The sequence below is a fragment of the Tenrec ecaudatus genome, chromosome 1 (genome assembly GCF_050624435.1).
Source record: "Tenrec ecaudatus isolate mTenEca1 chromosome 1, mTenEca1.hap1, whole genome shotgun sequence".
Taxonomy (NCBI): Eukaryota; Metazoa; Chordata; class Mammalia; order Afrosoricida; family Tenrecidae; genus Tenrec; species Tenrec ecaudatus.
Genome location: NC_134530.1, coordinates 9,861,037 through 9,889,035, shown reverse-complemented (window position 1 = coordinate 9,889,035; position 27,999 = coordinate 9,861,037). Strand labels below are relative to the sequence as shown.

General features: G+C 52.4%; 1 protein-coding gene across 1 annotated transcript in view; it reads right to left on the bottom strand.

Moving 5' to 3' along the window:
- Window positions 1–212: 212 nt before the first annotated feature.
- LOC142439094 (rho guanine nucleotide exchange factor 18-like) overlaps window positions 213–27,999 on the bottom strand; it is a 44,795-nt gene continuing 17,008 nt past the window's right edge. Inside the window, exons 2-11 of the mRNA XM_075541233.1 lie at window positions 26,381–26,517; window positions 7,514–7,776; window positions 6,760–6,916; window positions 5,684–5,798; window positions 3,820–3,877; window positions 3,530–3,574; window positions 2,498–2,575; window positions 713–815; window positions 455–596; window positions 213–223 (exon numbers count right to left, since the gene is read on the bottom strand). Of these exons, the coding sequence (XP_075397348.1) occupies window positions 213–223; window positions 455–596; window positions 713–815; window positions 2,498–2,575; window positions 3,530–3,574; window positions 3,820–3,877; window positions 5,684–5,798; window positions 6,760–6,916; window positions 7,514–7,776; window positions 26,381–26,517 (1,109 nt within the window). The remainder of the gene's footprint in view (window positions 224–454; window positions 597–712; window positions 816–2,497; window positions 2,576–3,529; window positions 3,575–3,819; window positions 3,878–5,683; window positions 5,799–6,759; window positions 6,917–7,513; window positions 7,777–26,380; window positions 26,518–27,999) is intronic.

Sequence of the window (27,999 nt, the reverse complement as noted above, 5' to 3'; positions counted from 1 at the left end):
GAGCCTTGAAGGCTGTCTTCTCCAGGGAAGAGTTACAGTCTTGAAAACCCCTTGAGTTTTGGACCCCCGGTGGTGTCATTGGTTTCTACACTGGACTGTTCACCACAAGGTCAGGGGTTTGAATCCAGCAACTGCTCCAAAGGAGAAATGAGGTTTTCTGCTTCCTTAAAGAGGGACGGTCTCAGAAACGCACAGGGGCAGGTCCACCTGTCTTATGGGGTCACTAGGAGTCAGAAAGGACAAACCGGCTGGGTTCGGGGTGGGAGGGGGGAAGTTGAACTAACTTGAATGCATGGGGTGGTGGGTAGTCCGTGATGTGTGGAGAACATCACATAAAGTCTAAAACGCCGTGACAATGGCCAGTGGGTGACCAAAGACACCGAGTGAGCCCAGCTGTTAAGAAAAAAAAAAGAACAAGAAAAAGGGCCCAGGGTGATTGGGCCACTGGACTTACCGGACCTCAGGAATGGCTTGCCGCACATAGGGCAGCTGGAATGGCCACAGAAGGTCCCTCGCACCAGCTGGTGGCCGTTGACACACTCCCATCTCTCTCGGGCGTCCTGCCCCTTGTCCTTCAGGTGCGATGGGCTCTTACCCTGTGGGGGACAGGTGGCCTCAGAAGAGTCGGCTCTGTGATGCCCTGAGCCCCAGCATCCTGTCCCGCAGGTGCACCCCTGTCCCCCCGCCCCAACCGTGAGCTCGGCCTCCTGACCTTCTCCTTCTGCCTGGTGACCCGGCTGCGGAGGGAGCTCAGACTGCGCTTCACCTTGGTGCCTCTGTCGCTGCGCTCCGCCCTGCCTCCGCCGTCCTCACTCCTGAGGGGCAGGAAGGCCACACCTGGAGTCCACCTGAACCTGTCTCTCTGAGCCTGCCTGTCCTGCCTGACTCCTTCCTTGACCCTTGCCACCTATCCTCCCCGTGCCTCTTGAGCTCACTCAGTCAAATCGACAAACACGGAAGGGTGCTTGCCAAGTTCCAGGGGAACCTTGGGGACTAGGTTTGCAGCGGAGGCTGTGCCCCCCTCTGGCCCCTTCCTTTGAATGCGCCCCCTCTCTGTATCTACTCAGGGCAGCCCCATGATTGTCAGAGTGGACGTGTGTGTGTGTGTGTGTGTGTTTTACACACAGCTCTGGTGTGTGTGTGTTTCAATCTCTGTTTTCTGAATGAGATCACCAGATCTTTCTTCTGAGAGACTTCTGGGTGGATTGAACCTCAAACTTTTCAACAAGTCACTGAGTACTTCGCTGCTCAGACCCCCCAGGGACCACCTCCTTTGCCCTTCACATCTCATCCCAAACACCAAGCCAGTTGCTGTCCAATGGGACCCCAGCTATGATGACCCCATGGGGGGTGGGCAGTGAGGACAACTGCTCCTGGGGTTTTTCATGGACAGCCCACGAAACAGACTGAGCTTCTGGAAACAGACTGATGCCAGGCCTTTCGAGGTGGATTTGAACTGCCCTCCTCCCTGTGAGGAGCTGAGCCCCTGCAGTGTTTTCACACCCAGGGATTCCGCCCGCTCCCGCCCAATATCCAGCTGGTTTATACTTCTGTTCATTCTTTTTGGAAACGCCCTCAAAGCCCAGCCATCCACCCTCCCGGACCTCTAGTCCAGATCCTCATATCCGAGGATCCTGAGGTACGTCACAAGCCCACCAGGCGCGGTCCTAGACTTAGCGGAGTCTGTGCCCTGGAAGGGGCTTCTCTTGGGCAGCTGCCTCTGAGCCCTGACCAGACCTGGATGTCCAGCCCAATATCAGTCACCAGCGAAGACAATGGCCTTGCTCCTCCATGCACCAGGTGGCCTGGGTCTGCTAACCCCTTACCAAGGATTGGCCTGTGCTCCCCAAAGCGGTGTCATGCACCCTAGGCCTATACTGGTGGCCATCATCCTGCTTGGGAACGGGTTTTACTGTGAAGGGGGGAGGATTCGCGGAAGGTATATCTTGAGTCAATTTCTTTTGAGATGAAAAAGGAGGAGAGTTAGCCAGGGAGGGGTGGGTGGGGTGAAGTGGGGGTTGGCACATGAAAGTCACCAAGGAGCTAAGTTTCCAGCCCTCCTCAGTCAACAAAGAAGGAGCCTCTCCCTACCGCTGGCACCCTGAATGCAGACTTCGGCCTTGTAAACTGTGAGAGAATGCATGCCTGCCTGCTAGTGACCCCTTGTGGTATTCCGTTAAGGCAGCGTAGAGAACTGAGGCAGTCCTCTTAGCCCCACCCAGACACCATCTCAGGGCATGCAGGACCTCACAGGGGCTGCGTCCTCCCTCCACCCTCATCTCCCTTCGTTGGCAAACTCCTGCTCTTCCTCCAGGACCTGGCTCTAGCCCTTACCTCCTCCAGGAAGTCCTCCTCCAGACCTGCAAGGGCACCTGCTCTCGCTCCCAATGCCGGTGAGAAGATGGGGACCCCATTCCTTCCCCCAACCCAGCATACAGGGGTCCTCAGAATTCAGGACCTGCCCCCACCCCTAGGCCCCAGCCCCGCACACGCTTACTCAGACAGGAACTCGAACCACGTCATGCTGGAGTGGGCTTCCCCAGGGTTGACTGACAAGCGAGCCCTCTGCCGGGCCCTGAGGGGTCCCAGGGGACAGACAGCAGGTCAGCACAGCCTCTTCTGTCAACCCAATCCACCCCCTCCCTGACCCCATCCTAGGCTTCCTGGTACAGTAGGGTGGGGGACCTTTAGCTGGTCGGTTTGTGCTATTATGACTGTGTCCAGCAGAGGGCAGCAAAGCACCCCGCGAGCATCATTCCACGGAGGGGAGTCCTAACCAACCTGGCGCAGCAATGACCGGAGGATGCACCTTGTTTGCATGTGCATAGAGGTGTGCCATCGGCTGGTGGCAGCCTGCTTTTCTCTGACTCAGTCCCCTGTCTTTTGCTAAGCCAGTCCCTCCTCCCACCTCTCCTGCCCCCATTTCTCCCCTGCTTCGTCACACCTGCCTCCAACCTGTCCCCTCTACCTGCTGCTCACTCGAATTCTCCAGGACCTGTCGTGCCCTCCCAGCGCCTGTTCCTCCTCACCCTAGTTTCCCACACATGCCCTCCTAAAGCTTCTCCCCTGCACCTGTCCCCACATGTGTTCCCCACACCTGTTTCCTAACACCTATCCCCCCTCATACCTGTTGCTAACATAGCTGTTCCCCTCCCCCTCACACTGGTCCCCCACATCTATGCTTCAATCTATCTCCTTGCACCATAGCCACACCTGTCTCCCCACACCTGTCCCCCACACCTGTCCCCCCCTCCCCGCATTGGTATCCCCCACCTGTCCCTTTGTGGCCATCCCCCATACCTGCCTCTTCAAACCTGTCCTCCCATGCCTGGTCCCTTGCAACAAATCTCCACACCTATCTCTTCACACCTGTCCCACACCTGTCCCTCCTGCATCTGTGTCCTCCACCTGTCCCCTTGAACCCATCTCCTACACCTATGTCTTCACATTTGTCTCTCACATCTGCACCCCGCCCCCCCACACCTATATACTCCACTTGCCCCCATACACCTGCCCCCTCCTGACTTACCCATGGTACTGCCGGAGTTCTTGGAGCACCTGCTGGACAATCAGCCTGGGGGTGGGGACGGGTTGTCAGAGCAGGCTGGCGGGTCAGGCCCACCCCACCGAACTGACTCAGAGCCATGCAGGACCCCCACCCCCAAGCCAGATGGAGGTCATGTTCCTTCACCACGAGGACCCCAGGTCAAGGAGGATGGTGTGGACACACTGAGGTTATGGGGACTAAGAGGGGCAAACTTGACCCCCCCTAGACACAACACACCCACGGGGCCCCCACCCTCGCAAGGGGACACTCACACGTGATCAGGCTGCACGTGGTCACTCTCCAGGCATTCCAGCTCCGGGGGGTCCAGGCCTAGAAGCAGCATCCCGCCCACGGGACAGACACAGGGGTCAAGGCCATCGCCAAGCCCACCCTGGTCCCCGTGAGACTGAGCGGGAGAAGGCGGGGCCCAGGGAGCCAGGGGAGCTCTGGGAAGGAGAGGTGCTGGTGCCCCATGTAGGGAGGGTGGAGCTGATGCTCTAGGGCAGCGGTTCCACCTTCCTCATGCCGCAGCCCTTTCAGACAGGTCCTCATGTGGTGATGACCTCAACCTAACATTATTTTTGTTGCTACTTCATCACTGTCACTTTGCTACTGTTAGGAATCGGGCGACCCCTGTGAAAGGGCCGTTCGACCTCCAAAGGGGTCTCGACCCACAGGTTGAGAACCGCCGCTCTAGGACTTGCCAGAAGGAGGTGGACTGCGGTCCAAACTGACCACACACCACGGTTGTGAATAGCTTAGCCATCCCGCAGGGTGCAGCATTTTTGTGTTCTCTGTTTCTCTTCATGGGACCCCCGGGATGGGTAACACTACAGGGATGGTGACTCCATGGGTGGCTTCTGGAGGAGGATGGCGGGGAGGTTGTGGGGAGGACAACATTGGGGACAGAGTCGATTGTGGAGCTGAAGGCATGGCTCCCATGAATGTGATCGGATGGCTGAAATGCATGATATGGGAAATGCAGTCCAATAAAATGTACCAAAGCAAAAAGCAAAAGACGCCTCAGAGTGCAGCAAGCTCTAATGATGGATTCTGAGGTACAGGGAGATTCAGAGACAGGGTCAGAGACAAGGAGAGAGGAGCGGGGGCCAGGGCGTGAAGGGTCCACTCCATTCTGAGTCACGGCAACCCTTTCAGCTACAGTAGAACTGCTCCATGGAGCCCTGGTGGAGTGGCGGCTACACCTCGGGCCACGTGCGGTTACACCATCTGGTGTCAGTGTGCAGATTCAGAGTGAAGGGGTGGAGTCTAGCCTGCCAATCAGGTAGTAGCTTGATGACCTCATTTGGAGGCACTAAGGAGATAAATCACTTGCTGGTGGCGGGACATATGCAGACTCCCTGGGAGACATTGCAGCTGACAAGACACATGGAGCTACGCTAGTGCCCTGAGCTGGAGGAGCCACGTGGAGACCCCTGCCAGCGCTGAGATGCTTACACCGCCACTGGATCCACAAGACTTCCCACCCACTGGCCTGGGATCTTCCTGCATTCAGCATCATTTCATATGTTGCATGAGTCTGAAGAGGACTATATAGATTGGGGTCAGACATATGGGCTAATATCGGACTTATAGGCTTGATCTGGACCGGACTGGGATGTTTTCTCAATATTCGCTTGATCTTGTATATAAAGCTCTTTCCTATACACATATGACTCTCTCTGGATTTGTTTCTCTCGGCTACCCGGACTAACACAGGCTGCTAATTGCAGGGTCAGCAGGAGAAAGACAAGGCTGCCTTCTCCCATAGGGAGCAACCGTCCTGGAGACCCACAGAGGCCGTGGGACCCAGTCCAAGAGGGTTAAAGTTATGAGTCAGAGTGGACTCCATGGATGGCAGGGAGTTGTCATTGGCGGCGTTGTTTTGCATGGGTTTCCACATTGGTTATGGAAGTGGGCTGGCACTTTTGTCTTTGTAGAGTGGCTGGTGGGTTTGAACTATCAGCCATTGGGTTAGAAGCCAAGCACTTTACCCACTGTGCCACCAGGGCTCCTTTTCCAGCCCCTAAATCCTGCCCAGGGGACCCCCAGCCCTCTACTAGCCCCCTTCTCTCCCAGCAGCATCTCTAGACTCCCCCACTTGCCCCCCTTGCCCCACCCCACCAGGGTGGGCACCTTGAGTAGCTAGAAGGGGCACCTCCAAATCCTGAGGGCACTTCAGGGAGCTGAGCTCCTCAGACGACACAGGCACCGACCTGGACCGCCCTCTCTTCTCAGGGCTGCCACATTCCTGCGGGAAACAAGCACCTCATTCAGGTGGGAGGGGTGGCCTGGTGGTGGGGCGCTGGGCTGCCATTGGCCAGGTTGGCAGTTCGAGTCCACCAGCCGCTCCGAGGGCAAAAGATGAGGCTCTCAACTCCCATAAAGAGTTACAGTCTGGGAGACCCACCCTGCCCGACAGGGTCCCTGTGGTGATTTGGAACAGACTCCAAGACAGTGAGACTGAGAAGGTGGGGGGAGGGGTGGGGGGAGGGGTGGGGAGAGGGTCTCTTGGTTGGTACAACTGGTTACTGCTCTCTGAGCTGCTGACGAAAAAGTTGGGAGTTTGGACACATCCTCAGAAGAAAGGCCTGGCAATCTTATCAAGAAAAATCTGCCACTGAAAACCTCCTGGCACGGGTTGGCTCTGACACACGGTGTTGCCCTGAGGTTGGATGGTGAGCTCTCAGATTGGGGGTTGGGTCCCCAGACTCAGGCTTCCTCAGCAGCGGTCTGCAGTCCTGGCCGATGGAGCTTCTGGTCCTCTACTCTGGAGCCCCAGGGCTGCAGCCCAGGTCAGGAATTCCCCCAGGGGGCACGCTCATGGCCTAAGACACCCCCACCCCCAGCCAAGGGCCATCTTCTCCAGCACACACCTCTGGCCTGGAGCCCAGACCTGAAGCAAGTCCTCCCCAGCCCGGAACCCCCTATGTAGCACCCCCTCCTCACCCCGACTCCAAACACAGACAGGGATTCCTCCCAGCTACAGGCTCCCTCCATGGACCCCCAAACGCACAGGCACTGATGGGGAGATGTGCCCTGTCACCCTGCCCCAGCCTCAGGGCTACAGTCATGGCCAGGGACCCCCAGGGGAGAATCCCCACACCCCACAGCTTGAAGCCTGAATTCCCAAGGATGAGCTCTCCCGCCAGTAGGGGTCCAACGCCCCCTCCAGACCCCCAAAGGTGTGAGTTGCGGAGGCTGACACTCACCTTGCTTGGGTGCTCTGCTGGGCTCTTGTCCCCGGATGGGCACCCTTGGGTCCAGGTCTGCAGGCCTCCTCCTGACAGGTTGAGAGCGAGGCTGGCCAGGGACCGAGGGAGGGAGGGACCCTCATCTTCCCCCGGTGCATAGTCCTTGGGGCTGAGCCTGGGAGGAGGCAGAGGTCTGGGATTTCAGCAGGTCCCGCCGGCCCACCCCCTTGCCTCCCTCCCCTGGGAAGGGGTGTGCAGCACGGGTGTGGATGACTTCAGAGTACCTAGTTCAGGGCTTGACATGGAGCCCCATTTGCCTGGCAAGCCTGTCATTTTCAGCCAGGCTAGGGGGTGGAAGGAGATGGGGCATGGGCTGAAACACCCCTCACCTTTGTTGGGTGCCTGTACCACCGGTACAGGAGTGGTTTGCTTGTGTTTGTGCACCTGGTGTGCAAGCCATACTCTGGGGGTTGTATGCATGTGGGCGGGGTGAGTTAGTGAGTCTGCCGCGTCAGCACGGGCAATGGCATGGTGGGCTCGAGAGTGTGCAAGTGTGTGTGTGTGTGTGTGTGTATGTGTGAGGGCTTTGCACGCCCACGTGAGCTCTGTATGTGCAGCTGTACGTGTGTGCTGGGAGAGGGGCTTCCAGGCTGGCTTCTGACCATGCAGACAGCCCTGTGGGTGGGGGAGTGTGAAGCTGCAGGGGCAGAAGGTTCCAGCCCACTTGTCCTGGGAGAAGGTGTCCTGGGCGGCAGGCAGCAGTGGGACTGACCTCTGACAGCTCTCAGAGCAGCTCCGAGACCGCTCCCAGCTGCGTCTCCTCGCCTGCTGGACCAGGGACCCTACTGAGCGGGAGAAGGGCGAATCTCCCCCAGCTTCCATCTTGGGGGCGCTGTCTCTGGCATCCCCGGGCAGGCTGGGACAAGTGTCCCCCAGGTCCAGGTCCTGGAAGTACACGCTGCCCTGCAGGGCTTCCAAGTCCAGGCTGAAGTCTTCAGCTATCTGGTCCAGCTGCCCTGAAAACCTGTCTTCTTCCTAAGGGCCGGCAGATGGAGACAAACAGGCGTTGACTAGCGCTGACAAGTCTGTGGGTTTCTGAAGAGCAGGCCTCGCTCCCTGAAGTCCAGGCGCACTCCCTCCCTCCGTCCAGCCTGGGCTCTGTGGATGGAGTTCCCCAAGTGCCACTTGGCCCAAAACCTGGTCCCTTAAGGCCTTCTCCCCCAAAGGGAGGATTCAAGGCTTCTGGATGCTTCTCTTCCCAAGTCCTGGCTGACCACCTTGCCTCACCTGGCCCCTCTCCTAGAAATTAAACATGTCACCTACTCCCTGCCCGCTCACCAGCATGTTAGAAAGCTGGGGGGAAGTCGCCTTTGCAGATGCAATTTGCAAGGAGACTGCCCAGATGTGAGGGGAAACCCTTCCCAAATATGCGTGCTGAAACCCTAAACCAGGCAGCCTCAAACTATGGCCTGCGGGCCACATGCGGCCCGCCGAGGACGTTTATCTGGCCCGCCGGGTGTTTTTGCCCCGTTTGTTTTTTCACTTCAAAATAAGATATGTGCAGTGTGCATAGGAATTTGTTCATAGTTTTTTTTTTTAAACTATAGTCCGGCCCTCCAGTGGGTCTGAGGGACAGTGAAATGGCCTGCAGTTTAAAAAGTTTGAGGACCCCTGCCTAAACCCTGGACCTGGAGGTGGGCGCCCTGGGTGTGCAGCAGCGAAGCCCTTTGCTGGCACCAGGAAGGTGGCGGGTTCTAAGGAGAGAGATTGGCAGTCTGCTTCCCTGGGGCTCTCAGGACTGTCATCTACATGGAAACAGACCGCCTCCTCCTTCTCCCATGGAGTGGCTGCTGGGTTTGAATTGCTGACGTTTTGATTAGCAGCCCAGCATTTAAGCCATTGGACCACCAGGGCTCCCAGCTTGGAGTTGACACCTGTGTGGAACTTGGGGGGCTTTTCTCTGTGATGTTAATTCGGTCTTAGGGAATAGGGTAGATCTTGACTCTGATCCCCTAGAGTTGTAAGAAGAGCAGGACAGACAGACACACACATGGAAGAGGAGGACAGACTAAGGCTAGATGCCTCTACAAACCCAGGTGTACCAGGAATTGTGGTAGCTGAAACAGACCAGGTTAAACCTCCCCTTAGAACCTGCGCCCTGGATTTGACCTAGCTTCCTGATCTTCGAGTGAGGAAGCAAGTCTGTTCTTCAGAGCCGCCCCCTGTGGTGCTGCACCATCCCTGGGGACCGTGGGCAGTTATCCTTGCTGCTAATGGTACTAGCTCAGTCTTCCCCCTGGACTGGTGCAGCATCCGCCCCACCTCCTGCATTCGGGCCTCTGGGACTAGGGCGAGGCGAGCCAGGCACTCCCCTCGGATGCAAAACAGAAGGAACGACCTCAAAATCCAGTCATCAAGGTCAGTTGGAATTAAGAAGCAATACGTTAACAAATCCACACGAATGTAAGGTTCGGCGATAGGAAGACCTAAGCTATCCAGCTGTGAAAAGACACGTGCTAAGAAAGAAGCCAGGAGCCCTGGTCGCGTCGTGGTTTGTGTTGGGCTGCAACCCCCAAACTCAGCGGTTCGAAACCACCAACCGCCGCTTGGGAGAAAGCTGAGGCTTCCCACGCTTGCTAACAGTGACAGTGTTGGAAACGCCCAGGGGCAGTTCTACCCTGTCCTATAGGGCTGCCATGAGTTGGCATTGACTCAATGGAAGTGAGTTTGATGAAGGAGGAAGCCAGTCTGGAAGGCTATGTGGTTGCGGTTGTGGTTGTTAGGGGCCGTCAAGTTGGCGTCACCCCACAGAGATGCTCTCAGTCACAAAACGAAACACGGCAGCATCTTCCTAATCATTGTACCTGAGCCCATTGTTGCAGCCACTGTGCCAACCTGTGTCACGGAGGGCCTTCCTAATTTTTTGCTGCTCCATTACTTTACCAAACATGCCGCTGTCCTTGTTCAGGGACTGGTCTCTCCTGACCACATGCCCAAAGTACGTGGGACAGATTCTCGCCATCCTCGCTTCTAAGGCGTACTCTGGCTGTACTTCTTCCAGGACAGATTTGCGTATTCTCTGGCAGTCCATGGTATTTCCAATCTTCTTCTCCAGCACCACAATTCAGAGCTATCTTTGATTCTTCTCTGGCCCTCCTTATTCAGTGTCCAACTTTCCCATGTCTGCGAGGCAACTGAAAATATCAGGGCTCGGGTCAGGTGCACCTTCATCCTCAACACTTTGAAGAGGCCTCGTGCAGCGGAGTTACCCAACTCAAAGCATCCTTTGATCTCTTGTTGGTGCTTCATGAGCATTGATTGTGGATCAAGCAAGATGAAATGCCGACAACCTCATCTTTTCTCTCTGTTACCAGGATGCTGTTTACACACTGTGTGGTCCCAGCTAAAGCATGTCTGGAAGAAGCGACTCCACAGGGGCAGTGAGGAGGACAGTGGTTGCTAGGGGCACAAGCAACCAGGAGATCAGGATGAGCGGTAGAGTGCAGGGCATGCTTATCCATGCCAGTGGGCCATCGGCCACTCCAGGACAGGGAAGGCTTAGGGCACTGTCCATGTTCTGCTTGGTACTATAACGGCGAACTGGTGGTGTTACCCATGTGTGGAAACCCACAGGACTCTAGAGTCCTCGGGCAGTTAACAGGCTCGGCCACTCACCATAAGGTTGAAGAAAGGCCTGGCAACCACTTCAGAAAACTCAGCGATGGAAAGCCTTGGGCGCAAAAACCATCGATGGCCAATGGATCGCCAACAAGGGAGCCAAGCCCATTCAACGAGGAGGGAACAGTCTCTTCAGCAAAGGGTGCTGGTAAAACCGGAGGTCCACACGCAGAAGACTGAAACAAGAGCCATGCAACACACACACACACACACACACACACACACACACACACACACACACTGGCAAATGCGAAACAGAGCCAGGACCTACGACATGTGAAATCCCAAACCATCAAGTTGTTGAAAGAAAGCCTAGGAGCTAAGCTTCGGAACGGGATTGTCCTCAACAATAAAGGATCAGACACAACAATAAAGGCACGACAACAGGAAATGCAGCAGAACCCTGGGAAGTGAACCCGAACCCCAGGAAGCTCCTGGAACTGAAAGACTTCTTAAATCAATAGATATCAACAAAGGGGAACGAGACCAACCAGCTGGGGGAACACAATCTTGGGGAATGACTCAATCGACAATAAGAGCCTAGTATCCCAACGGATAGACACCTCCTGCAACTTAGCACCCCAATGACAAGGAAGCCCATCGAACACTAGACAGGCCCTTTATCACAGAGGACTGGCAAAGGGTCAGGAGATCCAGGGAAGATGCCCCATATGCTCGAACCAAAATCGATGGCTCGAGTCATCGAACCAAAATCGCAAGGAGGTGTCATGTTAACAAAACCCACTGCCGGTGAGCCAATCTCGATCCCTAGCGAATCTCCAGCACAGAGCAGAACTGGCCCCCATGAGTTTCTGGGGTTGTCAGTCTTTAGGGTGGGCAGCTTCAGCTTCACCTTTCTGCCTAGTCTGTCTTAGTCTAAATGCTCCACCAAAGGCTGTTAGCTGCCCTCAAGTTCAGCATCCAACGACAGACAGGATCTCCCACATGGGAGGGGAGAATCTTACCACTCAACTACCACAGCCTCCTTAGCACAGGACACACATCTCAGGGTCAACCACCTCTGCCCCTGGTCCCTCTGCAGTGTGGTCCTGCACCCTCTCAGGAGGCAGCCAGCGGAAGGCCATTCACGACCCACAGAAGTGGACAAAGCACCCAAATCCAATATTCAGTATCCTGAGCAGATCCACCAGGGGGAGCGGCTACACCCATTTTCCAGCTCAGAAGCCTGAGACATCAAGGGAGACAGAAAAGGTTCTGGATACTGGCTACTTAAAGGACCCTGGTGGCATAATGGTTATGGATTGCGCCGCTAACTGCAAGGTCGGCGGTTCAAACACACCAGCTGCCCCAAAGGAGAAATATGGCTGACTGCTCCCCTGCTCCCCTAAAGACTTACTATCTTGGAAACTGTACTTAGGGTCCATCATGGATCATCACCGACCCCATAGGGTGTGTGTGTGTGTGTGTGTGTGTGTGTGTGTGTGTGTATTTTCAGCCCTACTCTAGGACAACGAGCCAAGCATCTTAGTTCCCTAGTGTGGCTGTCACAGATTTACCTCCTCACCACAGGTGCTGTTGAGTTGGCTCCGGCCCATAGTGACCCCGTGCACAACCGAAGGAAACACCGCCCAATCCTGGGCCACCATTCCACCCTTCCACCCTCACAATGGTTATGGTTTTCAAGCCCATTGTCACAGCAAGTGCGCTCAGTCCATCTCCGCGAGGGCCTTCTTTGTCATTGTCCTTCCCCTCTACCACCCGGCACGATGCCCTTCTCCAGGCACGGGTCTCTTGGGGCAGCATGTCCAAGGTCCGTGAGAGGAAGTCTCACCATCCTTGCCTCTAAGGAGCACTCTGGCTGTACTTCGTCCAAGTCAGACGGTTTCTTCTTGGGCCACTCTGCAGTACTTTCCATCTAAGTGCATGGATTCTGCGTCTCCCTTGGTTGCTACTTCTGACACTGCAACCCCCTCGGCTGTTAACTGAAAGGTCGGCGGTCCTAGCCACCTCCTCCCTCCACCCGCTGAGAAGGACCTTGGAGGAAAGGCCTGGTGACCTACTTCTGAAGAACTATAACCATCCCTGGAGCACCCTGAGGGGGCACAGTTCTATCTGGTGCCAGGGGATTACCACAAGGGGGGGGGGGCTCCATGCAAAAACACCTGGCTCCGAACGCCATCTCCCAAGGCTTTTGCCAAGTCAACTACTGTTCAACGTTTGGTTCAGTGGCATTGACGAAGTTCACCGTGCAGTGTGACCAACCTTCACCAACTCCTTGTTTCCAAAGGATGCCCCCGCTGTGAACAGAATCCCAGAGGTACCGCCCCAGGTGGGAAACCGCAACATCCCTTCTCCCCCTCCAGAGACCAGCCCCTGGAGGAGGACAGCATGCTTGGTAAAGTGGAGGGGCGGCAAAATAGAGGATGGCCCTTGACCAGACGGAAGGACACAGGGGCTGCAGCCATGAGCTCCAACATAACAAGCAGCGGTGAGGATGGCCCAGGGCCGGGCGGGCTGTCATGCTGCTGTATATGTGGTCACTGTAGGCCGGAGCCAACTTGTTAGCATGTAGCAACAACACACTAACACGCGTTGGTCTTTTTGCGTCCCAAGCTGTTCCTGACTCCTGGTGACCCCGTGGGGGCCAGACTAGAAACCGTGCTCCATTAGGCTTCCCACGACTGCCTTTTCAGAAGGGGATCACCAGGCCTTTCTTCCCAGGCACCGGCCCCTAACGGGCCTCTCCACAGAACTGAACACCTAACCCAGTTGCTCCACGGCCTCTCTTGGTTCAGGCGCCGCATGTTCTTTCTCGGCTGCCTGGTTCCGCTCATTGTGTTTCCCGGGTTCACCGGCTGTGGGGCGCACACCAGGGCTCCATTTCTTGTGGCCACGCTGCGGTCCCCCATATGGAGGGGACCGTGTAGTGCTGACCCTCCACCCGTGGAGGGCACCTGGGAGCAGCGCTGCAGGGAGCAAGGACCGCCCGGCTTCTGTCTGCGCTCAGCCAGATGGCTTTTAAAAAAGCAACAGCACCTTTTCGGATCGTGGGCTAGGTGGGGGTCTTACACGACAGATGGCCCGTTTGGTATTCAAGACCTTAAGCTACTTGTCAAGGCTCGCCCCAAACCAATAGCTTACCGCTCCTCCCTCCTCCTTTGACGTCTCCTCTCCCCCTCATGGGTGCCCGCCTCACCTTCATCCAAGGGAGCACCCCGCAGCCCTCTAGCCCAGGGCTTCATCTTCCCTCCCTTGCCTCTCCAGACCCCTCGGGGACCTTCAGACTCTGTTCTCTTTGGGATGATTTGCTGCCTTGCTTCTCCCTCTCCCCCTCTTCCAGATCTCTGTCTCTCCCCCCCCCTCCCTCTCCTCCCTGTCCCAGTCTCTCCGTCCCTCCCCCTCCCTCTCCTCTTCTTTAGAACGTGCCCCATATCATATTTTTCCTTTGGAGACCGCCTAACTCCACTCAGCGTGATGTCCTCTAGGTCCATCGTGTCACGAGGTGCATTGTGGTCTCCTCCTGGCTTCGTAGTGAGCCCTAGCATTCCATTGTCGGTTCGTTCTCCATTCTTCCACAGGTGGGGGCATTCCACGCCTTGCTTTTGTCTGTGATGAACCCGGGGTGCAGATGTCTCTTTGCGCTTGGGCTCTTACTTCTTTAGGAGATATAACCAGCAGAGGGATTGCTGAAGTGTATGTACGGAATTGCTTTCTTCTGGAATCTCTCGGTTGGTACCCCTGTCCTTGCATCCCTCCACTTCCTCCCTCTGCCCTCAGGGTCCCTGGTGCTCTCTGCTCTGCTTCTGCCTCTCTGAAGCCCCCTCTCCCATTTCCTGGTCTCTGAGTCCAGCCTGGCCCGGCCCTGTTGTGGCTTGGGCAGCGATCTGGTTCATATCATTTCTAGCCCCCCAGCCCCATTCAGGGTGCCTGGACTGGCGCCCACTGCCCTCGGCTCCTCAGCCCCCACTGAGAAGGTTTCCTGTGGTCTCTGGTTTTCATCCCCCCCTGTAATTATAAACATACCAGGACAGTCTCTTGGCGGGGCCGCCACCCTCTTGCGCCTGCATCTGGCCTCCCTCACAGGAGGCAGAGGTGGGACCCAGGCCAGAGCCTGGCTGAGCCGGTGGCAGGCGGAGCACAGACTGTCCTCCCAGCTGCAGCGTCAGGGAGGGCTACCCCCGGAGCTCCTGGTGAGAAAAGACAGATCAGGGTGCAGGGAGGGCTTTTCCAGCGTCTGACTGAGCCTCAGACGGGGCCCTCCTGCACGCCCAGAGAGACGAGGGTCTTAATTACTAAGAACTCTGCAGGTGGATTTTGGACTCCAACTGCTCCGTAGCCTTCTACAATTTGGGTGTTCACAGTTGAAGCTCGGATGCTTTTTCCTTCGTCATATTTGGCCTTTGTTCTTGCCTTCTTTGGATCACACAGGCTGGTGTGCTTCGTCTCTGTGGACTTCGTTGACGACTCCCTTAGATGGCTGCTTGCTTGAATACAAGCCTTTAAGACCCCAGACACTATTCCACTTGATAGCTGGGCACCATCTGCTTTCTTCCCCACACTTTGGTGTAGCTCCCTTATCTTCAGTGATCATTTCATGAAGGTGAGTATCGATTGAGCAGGGCTCTGTTATAAGAACTAACTGTTCTTGGATTGGGGCTAGAGTTAAGTGGGAGCCCCATCCATCTGTCTGTCCACTGGCTATGTACAACTCTGGTTTCCTTTGGCAGTCACGTTATGACAGAAACCAAAAGCAACAAGAACAACAACCCAAACCAACCAAACAAAAGGCAGAAAAACAAACATAAAAATGAAGTAAAAAACATTGTCAATCAACCCCCTGGGGTATAAGGCGATTGCATTGATAACATTAATATGTTATCCCATGGCATAGAATTTAAGGTACTGTCGATATAAGGAGTCTATGCAATTATAGACCAACTTTGAGCTGTAATCTATGACTTGTTGCCTTGTGCAGATTGATTGCTTAAGTGATTGAGCTCTGTTTACACTGAGCATGGGGGTTGGTGCTAGGGGAAAATTTCCTGTGTCCTTTCTTAAAAGGGCAGGCCCTTGCCTGTCGGATTAAAACCTGTCATATTAATGCAGGGGGAGCATTGAGGTATTAAACACATGGTGGTTCTGGGTCTCCTTTCATTGGACACCCACTAAGCAGGGGTCCCACTCAAGGTCCCATGACAGCCGTTTCCAGTCTTGGGGTGGCCATCCTTTGCTTCCTCTCCCGTCAGAGGGTTTTATTCCTCAGTCCAAGAGTACAGGTGGTTTGTGGGCAGGGCCCAGTTTGTTCAGTCGGGCTTCCACATTGAGTCCTCTGGTGTGGCTCTTGGGGATGCTACATTGCTTGAGGGTGGGGTGTAAATGGATTTGTAGTGTCTGTCCAGGAATGTAAAATCTGGCTCATTCTCCCTTTAGGTTCCCTATAATTAGTGTTCGCATCTCTTCCCAATGTGGGCTTGCTCCTCCCCATTGACCACCACACCCACCCACAGAAAGAGCAGCACCCCCTCTGAAATGCGGGTACCCCCTTCCCCTGGTCTTCACATTGTTTCCAGGGAGGTTCTCTCCGTCCTGTGGCCAGTCTGCTGCTTTGTCCCTGCCTTGTCTTAGCATTGCATGACATTAAGCAGATGGTCTTCTCCTGGGTGCTTCTTCTTGAAGGAGTGACCCCAGCTGATGTGAGGTCTCCTCTCTCAAAGTAATTCTTACAAAGTACACACAAGGGCGGTGATGTATGGTTTATGGCTGATAGACATACTTCTACCCTTTTGTTTGGGAATTGGTCTCTAATATTTATTTAATTCGTGTTTCTCCTCATCGTCGTAGGTTCATAGAATATTTATCCTTCAAGGGAACAACAAGTGATCTAAAATTGATGGCAAGCAGGGTGTGGGATGCCTGGTAGGGCGTGATCAAGGGCAATGTAACACAGAGGAATTGCTGAAACCCAAATGAAGGCTAAACGTGATAGTGGGACAAGAGGAAAGTAAAAGGTAATAGAGGAAGGAATCAGAAAGCAGAGGATGTTTATAGAGGTCTAAATACAGGCATGTACATACGTAAATATATTTTTATATAACGATAGGGGAAATGATCTATGCATATATATTTATAGGTTTAGTATTAAGGTAGTACATGGAGATTGGGCCTCTAGTCAAGTACTCCCTCAATTCAAGAACACTTTGTTCTAATAACCTGGCATGCTGTGATGCTCACCTATCCAACATGATCACTGAAGGCAAAATGGATGCATAAGCAAATGTGGTAAAGAAAGCTGAAGGTGCCCTTCTATCTGGGGTCTTAAAGGCTTCAAGATACACAAGTGGCCATCTAGCTGAGAAGCAACCAAGTCCACATGGAGGAAGCACATCAGATGGTGTGATCACGAGGTGTCAATGGATCAGGTATCAGTCATCAAAGACCCAGAACAAAAAATCATATCAATGTGAATGAGGGGAATGTGGAGTAGAGACCCAACACCCATCTGTAGGAAACTGGACATCTCTTTACAGAAAGGTTGAGGGGAAGTGATGATCCAGTCAGGGTGCAGTGTAGCACTGATGAAACATACAACTTTCCTCTAGTTCCTAAATGCTTCCTCCCCCCAACTATCATGACCCCAATTCTACCTTACAAGTCTGGCTAGATCAGAGGATGTACACGAGTACAGATAATAGCTGGAAACACAGCAAATCCAGCACAGATAACCCCCTCAGGACCCATATTGAGAGTAGAGATACCAGGAGGGTAAGCGGAAAGTGGGGGGAGAACAGGGGGAACTGATCACAATGATCTGTATATAAACCCCTCCCAGGGGGACGGACAACAGAAAAGCAGGTGAAGGGAAGCATCAGTCAGTGTAGGAAATGAAATAATAATAATTTTTTATAAATTATCCAGGGTTCATGAGGGAGAGAGGGAGGGAAAATGAGGCACTGATACCTAGGGCTCAAGCAGAAAGAAAATGTTTTGAAAATGACGGTGGCAACAAGTGTATAAATGTGCTTGACACAACAGATGCATGTATGGATTGTGTTAAGAACTGTATGAACCCCCAATCAAATGATTTTTAAAAAAGAGAATATATGTCCCTTTGTGATTGACTTACTTCACTCCGCCTATGGTCCCCAGATGCTTCCGCGTCCCATGCTTCCATCACTGTTTTTAGGGATGTATAATATTCCACGGTGTGCATGTCCCGTAGTATCTTTATCCATTCCTCCGCTGTTGGGCATTTGCGCTGCTTCCAGTTTCCTGCTGTTGTGGACCGAGCAGCCCTAAACAAGGAAGCGCATGCATCCACCCGTGTCGTCTCCTATTTCTTTGGGGTATATGCCTAATAGTGGTATTGCTGGATCGTATGGGATTTCAATTCCCAGTTGCTTTAAGCATCCCCATGTCATTTCCACAGTGGCTGTCTGTATTACAAGTCCACCAACACTGTATACGAGTTCCAATCTCTCCACAGCCTCTCCAGCATTTGTTGTTTTCTGTTTTTTTTTTTAATTGGGCCAGCATTGTGGGCGCAACATGGTTTCTCATTGTGTTTCTAATGGGCATCTCCCTGATGCCTAGGGATTGTTAATATTTTTTCAAGGGTGTGTTAGCTATTTGTACTTCAGTTCTAGTGAACTGTCTGTTCATGTCTTTTTCCCATTTCTTTTTTTACCCTCCCTCCATGATTACAGGGTTTATTAGCAAAGGTAATAGATTATATGTCAAGTTTAGAAAATATTAGGAACACAGTTCTTTTGTCTGCAGTGTTCTTTTGTTATTTTTCCTATTTCTTAATTTGGTCGTTTGTTGTTTTCTTATTGGGCTTTTTGAGGGTTCTGTATATTTTGGTAATTCGACCCTTGTCCAATGTGATGTTGGTATAAAAAAATTCCCACTCGGTGTGCTTTCGTTGTACTCTCCTGATGAAATCTTATAATGTGCATAAGTAATGTAATTTCAGCATGTCCCAGGCACCTATTTTGTCTTCTGCTGTGTGTGACTTCTTTATTATACTTGGTAGAGACTGTAACTTATTTCCTTCTTTTTAATCATTTTATTGAGGGCTTGTTTAACTCTTATCACGATCCATCCATCCATCCATCCATTGTGTCAAGCACATTTGTATATTTGTTGCCATCATCATTCTCAAAACATTTTCTTTCTACTTGAGCCCTTGGTATCAGCTCCTCATTTTTCCCCTCCCTCCCCGCACACTTCCCTCATAAATCCTTGATAATTTATAAATTATTATTATTTTGACACATCTTACACTGTTAATAGCTCCCTTCACCCACTTTTCTGTTGTCCATCCCTCAGGAAGGGGGTTGTTTGTAGATCCTTGTAATCAGTTCCCCCTTTCTACTCCACCTTCCCTCCCCCCTCCTGGTATCGCCACTCTCACCACTGGTCCTGAAGGGATCATCTGTCTTGGATTCCCTGTGTTTCCAGTTCCTGTCTGTACCAGTGTACATCCTCTGATCTAGCTGGATTTGTAAGGTAGAATTGGGATCATGATGGGGTGGGCAGGGCGGAGAGGAAGCATTTAAGAACTAGAGGAAAGTTGTATGTTTCATCATTGCTACACTGCACCCTGACTGACTCGTCTCCTCCCCGAGACTCTTCCCTAAGGACATATCCAGTTGCTTATGATGGGGTTTGGGTCCCAACTCCACATTCACCCTCATTCACAATGATATGATTTTTTTGTTCTTTGATGCCTAGTACCTCATCCCTTTGACACCCCGTGATCACACAGGCTAGCGTGCTTCTTCCATGTGGGCTTTGTTGCTTCTGAGCTAGATGGCTGCTTGTTTATCTTCAAGCTTTTAAGACCCCAGACACTATCTCTTTTGATAGCCGGGCACCATCAGCTTTCTTCACCACATTTACTTGTTCACCCATTTTGGCTTCAGCAGTTGTGTCAGGAGGGTGAGAAAGCTCTTTCTTACACACAACTGAGCGTCGCTGGAACTGTTTCTCTAGCCAGCCCAGCCTGACACACACACACACCATGGCAAAATGCCATTCAGCATCCTCAGCCTGTGTTCCTCCTCAATGTTCTCTGAGTGTGGGAAACACAAAGAATTCTCAAGATTAAAGATCAGGGGGCTGGAGTGGAGGTTTCCGGAGTGAATTCTAGAACAGTCCTGACTCGATCATTACCATGGAGTCAAATCTGACCCACAGCAGCTCTGCAGGTAGAGCTGCCTCTGTTGGTTTCTGAGACTGGACACCTTTACTGGGGTAGAAAGCCTTGTTTTTCTCCCTCAGAGTGGCTGGTGGTTTTAAACAGCTGACCTTGGGGTTAACAGTCCAGCATGTAACCACTACACCAACAGGATTCCACTGGTTAATATTAGGGAGAAGGAATAAACATAGTACAACCAACCCCCAACTCTTAGCTTATTGTTCAGCCTTGACCCTGGATGGGACAAAATGAATGGGTTTCCAACTGAATGCCAAGCACAGAATCAGACAGCTGGTTCACGCCAACCTGTCTGCAGGAGGTAACTTACATAGGGCCACAACGGCTCAGGTTAGCTGAGGGTGACCTTGAACCTAACCCTCCTTGAGCCTCTCTCCATCTCTAAAGTGGGGGTGATGCTGCCTTTTGTGGGGGCCAGGAGGAAGGACAGGACGTGGGCGTGTGGATCTGGTAACATGGGGAAGGAGATTGTGGTTGTTCTTCCACTTCTGTTCCAGGCAGGAGTCAGGACCATTCCTGTGAGCAAGCCGAGGGCAGACCTGAGACCCAGCCCCAACGAGAGGCCCTGTCATTGTGCCTCTGAGCTGGGCCAACTCCGTGCGCACTGAACGAAGCCCTGCCCCACCCTGCACTGGGAGTCCCCAGGCTGGTTGTGGATAGGATGGCTGGGATCCAGAGGGCTGATTGTCTGAAGTTGACCACCAGGCCTTTCTTCCAACTCTGTCTTCACTCTGGAAGCCCCGCTGAACCCTGTTCAGCCGCCCACCCACACGCAGACCTCCACTGGCTGGCAGCCAGTGGTTGCTCCTTGGTGTGGAATCAAAGTCAGATCCCCATGGGAGGCATGCCGCATGCCATGGAACCGCCACTGCTTCATCCTTACTCTCACCCAAAGCCAGACGGAGCCCACGGCTGCTGGGCGGCTCTGACTGGAGGCGACCCCTGAGGTACAGCACAGGACGGCGGCGGGCTTTCTTAGCTCTCAGTTTGACAGGCGCGCATCACCAGGCCTTGCTTGCTTCTTTTTTCCCCTTATAGTTTTATTGAGATACGATTCCCATGTCTTAACGCCTGCATGGCTCAGTCGTATTAAGAAGCCTTGTATACACATCACTACGATCCGTTCGAGAATAATTTTGTCCTTCTTGTATTCTTTTATTTGCGCCCCTTCTCTACACCCCCCTCCACCCCCGTACCCCCAGTCAGCCAGCACGCCACTTACAGCCTCTCTCTGCCTGCCTGTCCTAGACTTCATACGCCGGAAAAACACAGGTGCAGACCAAAAGACCAGCGAATATAAACAATGGATTGGAACAACTCATTGAACCCGCTTAAAGTGGATCCAAAGGGAGATCAACTGATCAGGGATCGCATTTGAACCTCAGCACCTCTGCCTCCATCGAGGTCACAATCCCTGTGTCTGATAGCAAGGTGATTCCCCTCTCTGGGCGGTGGTCAGCGAGGACTCACCAGAGGCTGAATCCTCATAGGGACACTGCAAATGGGCTTTGGGCTCCCGCTGCCATCAGTGATCCAGCCAATGGGAGGTTTGAACCCACAATCTTTTGGGTAGCAGCCAAGTGCCAACTGTTGATGTTGCCACCCAGGGAGCTAATTAATTGCAGACAACAAATGACTAAACTCAGAAATGATACTCAAGTGTGATAAGAGGTTCCAGGCCCCAAGGGGAGACAGGGAACACCACTTGGGGAGTGACCGGGCGGGCTTGCTGGAGGAAGTGCCCTTGAGCAGGGGGTGAGGAGAAGGGGCTGGGCAGACAGGTCAGGGCAGGAGCAGTCCAGGAGCAAAGAGAACCTGGAAGCCAGCAGGCTGCAGGCTGAGTCCTTCCCAGTCATCGCCCCTGCCGGCTGGCGGAGGGGAGGGACCAGACCGATGGCCCTCTAGGCCAAGCAAGAGCCAAATCTCTGCGTTTCCAATAGTTGGCAGTGCCAATTCCAGACCCATGGCCGTCCACGTGGTTCTGACTCACGGCCACTCTCTAGGACAGAGTAGAACTGCCCCAGAGGGGGTCCAAGGCAACCGATCTGCCTGCCGAGCAACTCATCCGTGACGCTGGATGGCACAAAGCAAAACAGGCAGCATCTGGACTGGAGGAAGGCTTACTACTAACCTGTGATAGGCACATGACACAACCTTGCTTTCTAAAAGCGAGGGGGACTTGAAGCACCCCAAGGTCACACCTGTCCACTCTCTCGCTTATTGCTCCCATGATTTAGAAGATCAAGGATCACAGCCTTCAGCAGGGATTACAACTTGATGTAAGGAAGACCAAAGTCCACACATCTGGCCCAATAGGTAACATCAGGATGAACGGAGAGAAAGTTGAAGTTGTCCAGGATTTCGTGTTGCTTGGATTCACAGTCAATGCTCATGGAAGCAGCAGTCCAGAGATCCAAAGATGCTTTGAGTTAGGTAAATCTGCTGCACAAGACCGCGTTAAAGTATTGAGGTTCCTTTGAGGACTAAGGTGCACCTGACCCGAGCCAGGGTGTTTCCATTGCGGCATATGCATGTGAAAGTTGGACACTGAATAAGGGGAGCCCGAAGAAGACGCCATGGCGCTGGTGTAGAGTATTGAAAGTGCCACGGACTGCCAAAGGAACACACAGATGTGTCTCGGGAGAATTATAGCCAGAATGCTCCTTAGAAGCAAGGATGACCAGATGGGCTCACATATTTTGGACATGTAGTCAATCAAGAGAATTCCTGGAGGAGGCCACCATGCTTGGTAAAGAGGAGGGGCAGTGAGAAAGAGGAAGGCCCTCTACAGGATCGATGGGCGCAGTGGCTTCAACCATGGGCTCAAACGTAAGAGCAGGTGTGCGGTTGACACAGGACTGGGCAGTGTCTTATGCTGGTGTGCCTAGGGTTGTAATGGGCCAGACGCAACTCGACGGCACCCCGAAACAATCAATCTTTATAGAAGCGGACAGCCTCCTCTTTCTCCCAGAATGGCCGGTGGGCTTGAACTGCTCACCTTTTGGTTCCCAGCCAGATGCTTAACCTCTACACCACCAGGGCTGCTCTGAAATCCACAAGCCCAAACATAACCCAACCCAACCCCCTGCCATCGAGTTGCTTCCAAACCCACAGGACAGAATAGAACTGTCCCCTTTGGGTTTCGGAGACTTTAAGTCTTTGTGGAAGCAGACAGCCTCACCTTTCTCCTGGGGAACCACTGAGGGGTTTGAACCTCTGACCTCATGTTTCAATGCATTACTCACTAGGGTTCTTTGTTTTTAACTCCCGAATCAAAAATAAACCAAACTCGTGGCCATCGAGTCAATTTTGACTCCTAGCGACCCTATAGGACAGAGCTGTCCCCTTGAATTTCCGAGATTATAATTCTCTACAGGGGAGGGGCAGTGAAAGAGGAAGGCCCTGGACAAGACAGAGGGGCACCACAAGGGGTTCAAATATTAAAACCATGACGAGGTTGGCTCAGGACTGGGCAGTGTTGTACACAGGGTCACTATGGACCTGAGCCAACTCAATGGCACCTGACACCAACACCAATACCAACACCTCTTTACAGGAGCAGAAAGCCTCGTCCTTCTCCTGTGGAACAGCTAGCTGGTGGTTTTGAACTGCTGGCTTTGTGGTCAGCAGTCCAGTCCAACTCATAACCACTATGCCTCCAGGCTTCCCTGGAGTTGTCCGGGCTCCTACAATGACCACGTAACCTAGCGATCGCCCTCCTCGGTAGATAAAGCCGAGCCTCAGGTCTTGTCCTTCAGGGTTCACTGAAGCATTATCCACAGCAACCAGGAGGTAGAAACAACCCGTGTCCATCAACAGACCGAGTCAGTAAACAAAATATGGCCCTTCCATTCAGGGGGATGCAACTGAGCTCTAAAGAGAAATGAAGGGCTGATACATGCCAATCCTTGGAAACAGGATGCTGGGTGAAATCAGTCAGCCACAAAAGGGCACTTGTACCATCTCTCTTCCATGAGCTATCCCAACAGGCAGACGCACAGAGAACGCAGTAGACGAACGGCTAGCAGGGCTGGGGTGGGGATGAGGGACCAGGAGTTTCTCCTTCAACTGTGAGGGACAAAAGGAAACAGACTTTGGTTGCTCCCGAGCTGGGGAGGGCAAGAGAGGGAAGCTGAAACAGTGACTGAGTGCAGGGGTCTGCAAACTGCTGCGATGGAAGCCCCAGTCCTGTCGCTCACGACAGTTTGAACACGTTCTGAGAGCCACGACATATGTTTGCAAACCAATGAAGTCACCACGATCTGAATCATATGCTTTTCAAAATTTCCAGTTTTATTCAGAGCCACATGCACGGACTGAGTGACCCACAGTTAGCCAACCCCTGAGCTAGAGAACCGGAGAAACTCACTGGCAGGCTGCAGAGGCCGACCCGAAGTGACCTTATGGAACAGGGTAGAACCGCCCCCACTTCATTGTGGGTTTCTCAGACTGTAACTCTTAAAATTTTTTTAAAATTGGGGGCTCTTACAGCTCTTATCACAATCCATACACATATCCATTGTGTCAAGCACATTGGTACATATGTTGTCCTCATCTTTTTCAATACATTTTCTTTCTACTTGAGCCCCTGGCATCAGTTCCTCATTTCCTCCTCCCTCCCCCATGAGCCCTTGATAATTTATAATTTTTTTTTCATGTCTGAGACTATAATGCTTGACGGGAGTAGAAAGCTCCGTCTCCCTTCAGTGGAGGGGCTGTTGGCTTTACATGGCTGATGGCGTGTTTAGTAGCCGACGTGGAACCACTATGTCACCAAAGCTCAGAACAGACAGGCATTCACTTGGGGGCCGAGGGGAAGATGGGATTCCCAAGAGGGAGCAGAAGACGCACTGTGGGGAGGGTGAGGCAAGTTCTGAGGTGGTTTTGTAAGCAAAGTTGTAGAACACATAATCATATGAAATTCACCTAATTCACCATAAAAGATACATTCTTTTTAAATGAGGGAAAGCAGTGACTTTGCCGTCTATTTTCTGAAGGTGTGGTTCTATAGAGAAAATATAGCACTCATCAGTCTGTGCTTATGAATACTGTGGAGCTTTCTCAGTCATTAAAAATGACTCACGGGGGGAACCGATTACAAGGATCTATATGTGACCTCCTCCCTGGGAGACGTACAACAGAAAAGGGGGTGAAGGGAGACGCCGGACAGGGCAAGATATGACAAAATAATAATTTATAAATTATCAAGGACTCATGAGGGAGGGGGTAGCGGGGAGGGAGGGGAAAAAAGAGGACCTGATGCAAAGGGCTTAAGTGGAGAGCAAATGCTTTGAAAATGACCAGGACAGGGAATGTACAGATGTGCTTTATACAATTGATGTATGTATACGTATGGATTATGATAAGAGTTGTATGAGTCCCTAATAAAATCTTTTTAAAAAATGACTCACAGGGTGCCCTTGATGGCCTAACCATAATGAGACCTCCATCCTCCATGGAGTGAACACCCTCATGCGTCACCCAGCTTCCCCTTCAACAAAGTGCCTGCTGCCCAGCTGCTGGGAGGGCTGTCAGGGGACGACCATCACTTGCCACACCCTTCTGGGTGGCCACGTGCAGCCACTGGTGGGTGTGAGGCTACAAAGACTTGGGGCCACTCTGAAGGGCTGCCCTAGCTCCAGAACCCTTCGTGCAGGTGACCAAGGCCACACTGTCAGGGTGGCACTGTGCCTCAGTTTCTCCCGCTGCCCATTCTTGCCCCTCAGCCTGCCAGTCTGCCAACATCTCAGAGCCTGCTGCCTGGGGCACTGTCCACCCCAACACTGGCCTTCCTTGTCTCTGGCCCTGGTGGACCTGGAGCTGAACTGTGCCCACAAGGCTCTTTTTCATCCCCTCCTCTCTCAAAATGACCCTCACCCCTAATCCCAGCAAGATCTTTCCCCGAGGCAGGTTACCATGAAGACCTCAGCCTCAGTGCCAGCCACACATCAGAGGGTCTGATGTTAACCACGCTCCGTCACCCTGCAGGACCTCATGCTTTCAGGGGCAGCCCTTTGAGGCTGTGTCTGGGGCTTGGACTCACCACGGGATTCTGAGTCCAGCGACTGGAGGGAGAACAACAAGAGCAGAAAGGCAGGAGGTGGATTCCAGGGACCATCTGACTCTGACATTGTGGGGACGTGGGCAAGACTGTCTACCTTTCTAAGATGCATTTAATTAGTCTCCCTTCCTTCCTACCCCTTCCCTTTTTAATTAATTCATTCGTTCACACCCCATCATCCATCCATCAACCCATGCATCTACCAACTCTTGCATCCATCCATCCCTCCATCCACCTTCTACCCATTCAATCAACTATTGACTCACTCTTCTACCCACCTACTCACCCACTCACTCACCCATCCATCTACCTGTACATCTAACCCTCCATCCATCCACCCACTCATCAACCTTCCCGCCCATTCATCCATCTATTTATCCATCCATCCATCCACCCATTAATCCACCTACCCATTCATATATCTACTCATCTGCCCACATACTCACTCATTTATCCACCCATCTGTCCATCCTTTCATCACTTACCTGTCCATCCACTCACTCATCCATCCATCCACTGACCCACTCAACCATCCATCCATTCATTTCTATGCCCTCTATTTTTCTTGTTCCAGAAAGAATCCCAGTTTCCTCATCTGTAACAGGATAATATTTTCTCAAGCTTCTTTAGGGGGATTAATTGAGGTGAAGTATGTAAAGTGCCAAGTAAAAATGCAGGTACTAAACAAATGATACTTGCTGCCACTGGCCATCAGCCCTTACCTGCTCATCCTCCATGGTGGATAAAAAGCTCGAGTTCTCAGGTCTCCAGGGTCCAGGACAGGAATCACTGTTGCGGGTTGTGGCAGAGGCTCCAACCCCAGAGTCAAAGGTCTGGACACATGGCTTGGGTTCAGAGCCTGTGGAGACAGGAGGGACGCGGTGTCAGAGGTAAGCTGTGAGGACTGAGGAGTGGGAGCCTTTGTTCTGGATCAGCTCCTGCTCTCCTGGGACGTCAGTCTTCTTATCCCAACAAAATGGGATGAGGAGGGGAGAAGGAAGGATGGTTTCAATGATGCTTAAGCCAACACACGTGGAACCACCTTCCCATCCTGAGCCCACGGCAGACATTACTAGTCGATCATGAGGCTCTTTCCTGCTGAGTTATTGTCCCCTCGGGATTATCCTTGGGCCACCATTTCCAGCAGCCATCACAGTTTATGGGAGTTGGCTTATGAGATGAAATCAATTTGTTATACTTGCTCTAGGAAACTTGGAAGAAGTGCGGTCAGAGTGCTCCTTAGAGACAAAGATGGGGAGACTTTGGACATGATATCAAGAGAGACCAGTCCCTGGAGAAAGACATTAGGCAGCGAAAAAGAGGAAATCCCTCAATAGGATTGACACAGTGGCTTCAACAATTGACTCAGGCATAGAAACAATTGTGAGGATGGTGCAGGACTGGCCAATATGTCATTCTGTTGGGCGTAGGGTTGCTATGGGTCAGACTGGCACCTTCTGACACAACGGACTGTAGGAAAGAGCCCTTACTTGATAGATGGTATTGATGGATTCATAGGACCAAGTGCTCATTCCTATTGCTCACCTTTGGGAAAAAGTCTCTAATGGGAGCTCATACAGGGACAGTAAACTATTTACCGTATATACTCGCATATAAGCCGACCCGGATATCAGCTGAGGCACCTATATTTGCCACAAAAACTGCATTAAAAATGTGCTGGGGAAAAAAACTCGGCAAAACCATGAGTATGTAAAGCAACCTGATTCTTTTTTTTTTAAAATTTTTTTTATTTTAACAATTTATTGGGGCTGATACAATTCTTTTCACAGTTCATACATATACATACATCAATTGTATAACGCACATCTGTACAGTCTTTGCCCTAATCATTTTTTCTCTTTTCTTCTTTTACATTTTATTAGGGACTCAAACAACTCTTACCACAATCCATACATATACATACATCAATTGTATAAAGCACATCCATACATTCCCTGCCCCAATCATTCTCAAGGCATTTGCTCTCCACTTAAGCCCCTTGCATCAGGTCCTCTTTTTTCCCCCCCTCCCTCCCCATTCCCCCCTCCCTCATATGCCCTTGGTAATTTATACATCATTATTTTGTCATATCTTGCCCTATCCGGGGTCTCCCTTCCCCCCTTCTCTGCTGTCCCTCTCCCAGGGAAGAGGTCACATGTGGATCCTTGTAATCAGTTCCCCCTTTCCAACCCACTCACCCTCCACTCTCCCAGCATCGTCCCTCACACCCTTGGTCCTGAAGGTATCATCCACCCTGGATTCCCTGTACCTCCAACCCTCATATGTACCAGTGTACAGCCTCTGTCCTATCCAGCCCTGCAAGGTAGAATTCGGATCATGG